This window comes from Sinocyclocheilus rhinocerous, unplaced genomic scaffold (assembly GCF_001515625.1).
Source record: "Sinocyclocheilus rhinocerous isolate Xijiao unplaced genomic scaffold, SAMN03320098_v1.1 scaffold2032, whole genome shotgun sequence".
Lineage (NCBI taxonomy): Eukaryota > Metazoa > Chordata > Actinopteri > Cypriniformes > Cyprinidae > Sinocyclocheilus > Sinocyclocheilus rhinocerous.
The window spans coordinates 541,694-546,281 of NW_015634013.1; the positions used below are offsets into that span (position 1 = coordinate 541,694).

The window sequence follows — 4,588 nt, forward strand, 5'->3', positions numbered from 1 at the left end:
TATATATGACATTTTAATATCAGGAACTGTTTTTTTATTTTATTTTATTATTTTATTTAATTTTATGCCAGTGGAAAATATAGACAATTCAAGTAGAAATCTGTAAAAAAAAAATATATATTGTTGAGCCATGTAAGGTCTTGGTATCTGTGATGATTGGGATTGTGTGTATGCTGGATGGTGGGAAGTAAATTATCTGCATCTGTCTGGCAGGATGGGAATCCAAATCCAAACTCCATTGCACAATGATATAACGGTCTTTGAGCATCTTACTTCATTGAGGAATGATTGATTGCCTCTCAAACAAATTAAGACACTTTTTCAAGCCAGCACTGATTGTTTTAAATGTTAAAAGGTATAGGGAAAAGCCATAAAAGGCTCGCTTTTGCTATTCCTGGAAAAAAAAATCTAATAACTTCCCATGCTACCAATCATCTGCATTTAACAGACCATTGTAGAGCACTTATTGAGTGTCCTACTAAAAATTGCTGTGATTTCTGTAATTCCAACAGCTTGGACGACCCAGAGAGCCCAGAGGCATCAGACCCGCTGTCAAGAAAAGGCAAGTAGCATGTGGTAACATATTAGCCTGACTATATGAACTACAAATACACATTTGATTTGTTTTTATAAAGCACCAACTGTTTGTACTTAATAAGAAAATGAAATAAAACTGTTAAATACTCCTGTTTTCAAGGGAGGTGTGTTGATCCCCACCTGAGGCAGTTGTACACAGACCCTCCGTTGGTGCTGATGCCAGCGTTTAACGCGCTGGAGAAGCCATATCGAGCCGAGGTTCCGTTTGATGTGATCACCGTTCGCATCCAGCCAGAACCAGTCAGCCCACACTGCCACATTCACCTGGACGAACATCGTGGACCCAGGTAAACCAAACACTAATGGCATAACCACAAACTCAGCTGCCAGATAGTAGAATTAAATACTGTGGCATTAACATTTAGCCTTACAGATTAAGTTTAGTGGATAACAACATGAAATCTTGACTGTATGGGCTATGCAGGCATGCAGTCAGTGTTGTAAAACACAGCAGCTTGAGCTGGGAAACAATGAACAAAGGGTCTGCGGTACGGTAATGTCGTCGCTGCCTTTTCTTAGTAATCAGATCTGGCTTCTTATGTGTCAGCTCAAACTCACTTCACCGTTTGATTGATTCATCGGATTAATTTCTGAATTTGCTTTCCCATGCCCGGCGAGTCACACACATACATGTACAATCCCTGATTACTGCCTATTAGACTCTGTTACAGCCTGTAATCTCTAATACTCACAGGGGAAAAAAGCTTTTACATATTTAAGCTGACCCTGACCCAGGATTACGACAGGAGTATTGACCATTTAATTGCTGTTTAATAAAAAACTTTTATGATTAAAAAAAATAAATAAATATTATGGCCATGAAAAATAAATTATTGTTAGTGAGAAATTAAATTAAATTATTAAAATTACACTAAATTATTAGTGAGAGAATATATAAACTACATAAAATTAGGTAAAATGAATAATGTATATGTTAATGATAGATAGAAAGATCGATAGATAGATAAATAGATAGATAGATAATATTGTTTAAAATACTTAAATTGTAATTCAGTTATTCTGCATTCAGTTTTTTATTGAAAACTGTCTGATGTTTTGTCAGACAACTTGTAAAATGTCTAAATTATTTTATTTAAAACCAAATATTGTAATTATAATAATTTCATAAAGTTAAAATTTTGTACTAAAAAAATCTATGAAATGTTATCAAATATTTAATTATTTTAAATGACTTAATCAACCTGAATTAATTAGATTATACCGTGAAAGTAATGGTTTAGATCACATAAATAACAAGCGTTTCAGACAAAAGACTAAATAGTTGATAAAAGTTAATAGTTCTACACACAGAAAGCAAAGGGTTGACTGATCCCATCTGCAAGCAGTCTGGGCTGTCTCCTTTCTCAAGGTTTTGTGAAAGCACAGCTTTATTTGTCCACGAGTGAGGGGTCACCTGTTGACTGGGACCCAGTTTTAATCCACAGTAATCCTCCTGCCCTGTCACGACATTAATAACCCCAAAAGTGAAGGGTGAGAGTGTGTGTGTGTGTGCATATATATGATCAAGTACGCTGAGTTTCTCAGAACCCTTCTCTGTTTCCTTCAGGATGGCAAACTACCCGGTTGGTCTGGGCAACAGCAGAATCAACATTCTGGTGATGGACGAATCAGAGGCAGAGCCCGTCGTCATGACGATATACACTCTGCACATATACCGCGACAGCAGGCCCAGTCTGCCAATGTTTGATGAGTATGTGATGTGCAGCTTTGTGCAGGTACAAACACACACACACACACACACACACTCTCTCTCACCAGCTCCTTACAGCTAAACACTAACACACACATCTGTCTAAGAGGAATTTGTCGGCCTACTTATGAAGTTTGTTACATTCCTAAGTTATTTTAAGCCCTGGAGATTCTTATAGTCCACAAGAGGAGGTGTGGATCTCATATTTTTCTTTCATTTTTAATGCAGTACAGTCTTTAGAACTGGTTCTGAACCAAGAAACTCTCAATTTGAAGATTCCGGAGTCATTCCGGCACTTTCTTTCTCGTGGATGTTCAGGTTTCAGTGCAAGCTGATAGCGCTGATCGTTGACTCACAGTTATAGTGGATCACAGCAGGTTTCTGTCACAAAGTGTTGACTCGTGTTGTGTGTGTGTGTGTGTATATTAATGTCTCAAATTGTGAAATTATTTCATAGTTTCTATTTATATTCACCAATATTTACCTACATATATTTATACCAGATTACTTAAGGTGAGACACTACAGGCAAAAACATTTTTTCATGCATCTGTCAATTTTGAGTTTTTGGGCTTTTTGGCTTTTCATGGAGTGTTTTTTTTTATACTAGTGGAAAGAAATCATCCAAAATACACTTGGAAGTGTTTCTTATAGCAGTTTTTCCATTTTTAGTCTGTAGATTTCAAATACAACAATCATCTTTTTTCTCAAACATCATTTTCTCAAAATGAGATTTTTCTCCTGCTCTGAGCTAAAAAGTTCAAGTGTTGGTGAAAAAAGTTGGTGTAGTACTTGCATACACCAAACTTTACAGTTTTATTCCTATATTCTGAAGTTTTTACAGAAGGGTTTGTTCATATATGTTTTGCCTTATTTTTTATTCCTAAAAAAATGGTGAACATTTTTTTTTCTAGCTGTTGTAAGTAATTTCAGTAATTTCTGTCAATAAAAAAAAAAAAGTAACCTGGCTTCATCATATGTTAAGTTTTTGTTCTAGAATTTTATGCAAATCAGTGCATATTTAATCAGATAATGCCTTATTTGCATATTTAAGTATACAATTTCAGAAAACTTGTAATGCAGAATATGTTTGCAATTCTTGTTGTTTGCAATGTTTGTAATCAATCAACTGTGGAAATATAGTGATATCTATTAGTTAATTTTTTACCCTATTCACCTGGGGTATCTTTGGCCGCAAAAGTGCAGCAAATTAATCATTGAAGGGATTCATTTAAACTGACAATTTGAATTTACCAATTTTAAAGGCCCGCTCGGATTATAACTAATAATAACGATAAAGATAAAGTTTTAAAAATCATTCTAATTCTGTGAAAACAGGGATGTTCACACCGCAATTGTACCAATAAAGACATAGATGGGCAATATTGTTGGAATCACTTTCACTTTGGAATCGCTGATGAATGGTGAATACATTGACAGCCACTCAGAATCCACCCAACTTTAAGGAGCTTGAACATTTAAAGTGACAGATGATAAAACTGCAAGCACATTTATTATATACAGAACCTTATCATCTGTTCGTGTGGACGTTAAAGGGGTCATCGGATGCCCATCTTCCACAAGTTGATATGATTCTTTAGGGTCTTAATGAAAAGTCTGTAACATAGTTTGGTTAAAATTTCTCAATGGTAGTGTAAAACAACACCATTTTTACCCTGTCAAAAACAGCTCTGTTTACAGCAAGCCATTTTTTTGCATGTCGCTTTAAATGCAAATGAGCTCTGCTGACCCCGTCCCTCTCTTCCGAGCCACTCTCTGAGGGACTATAAACTTTAGCTGCATTTAGCTAGCACTTGCTAACTAGTGCATTATTAGGAAAGGCGATTTGCAAAGATTCATTTAAAAACCTTACACTCACTTCTTCTGGAGGTGAAGATAGATCACGAATGATTTGTGCAAACATAGACGCATTTAGGTAGATCGGGGGCGCATTCCCTTCAAAAACAAACGTAATCCACTGCGTCTTCAGCGGCTCAGATGTCAGGAGTAAATGACGACTGCTATGTTCATTATTACATCCAACAACACCTCAGTCGCTTGTTAGGAGTCATTCTTGTCTACATCTGCTTCAGCGGTGAAACAATGGCGGAATGATGACAGCTCACTCGGGACGGGTCTGAGGTAAGACACCAGTCCAGTCTGTGATGAAACACTACTGTCAATCAAACTGTCGTGGGAGGGGCCTGTCTGTGTGACATCACACAGACAGGCCCCTCCCACGATAGTTTGATTGACAGTAGCGTTTCAGCACAGACTGGAC

The 4,588-nt window shown here is 36.7% G+C and overlaps 1 protein-coding gene across 2 annotated transcripts in view; it reads left to right on the forward strand.

Moving 5' to 3' along the window:
• The window catches only part of LOC107745002 (cadherin-like and PC-esterase domain-containing protein 1), a 58,830-nt gene that overhangs the window by 24,153 nt on the left and 30,089 nt on the right, over nucleotides 1–4,588 (forward strand). For both annotated transcript variants that reach the window (XM_016558838.1, XM_016558839.1), the window contains exons 12-14: nucleotides 513–562; nucleotides 698–884; nucleotides 2,165–2,333. In XM_016558838.1, coding sequence (XP_016414324.1) covers nucleotides 513–562; nucleotides 698–884; nucleotides 2,165–2,333 — 406 coding nt within the window. The remainder of the gene's footprint in view (nucleotides 1–512; nucleotides 563–697; nucleotides 885–2,164; nucleotides 2,334–4,588) is intronic.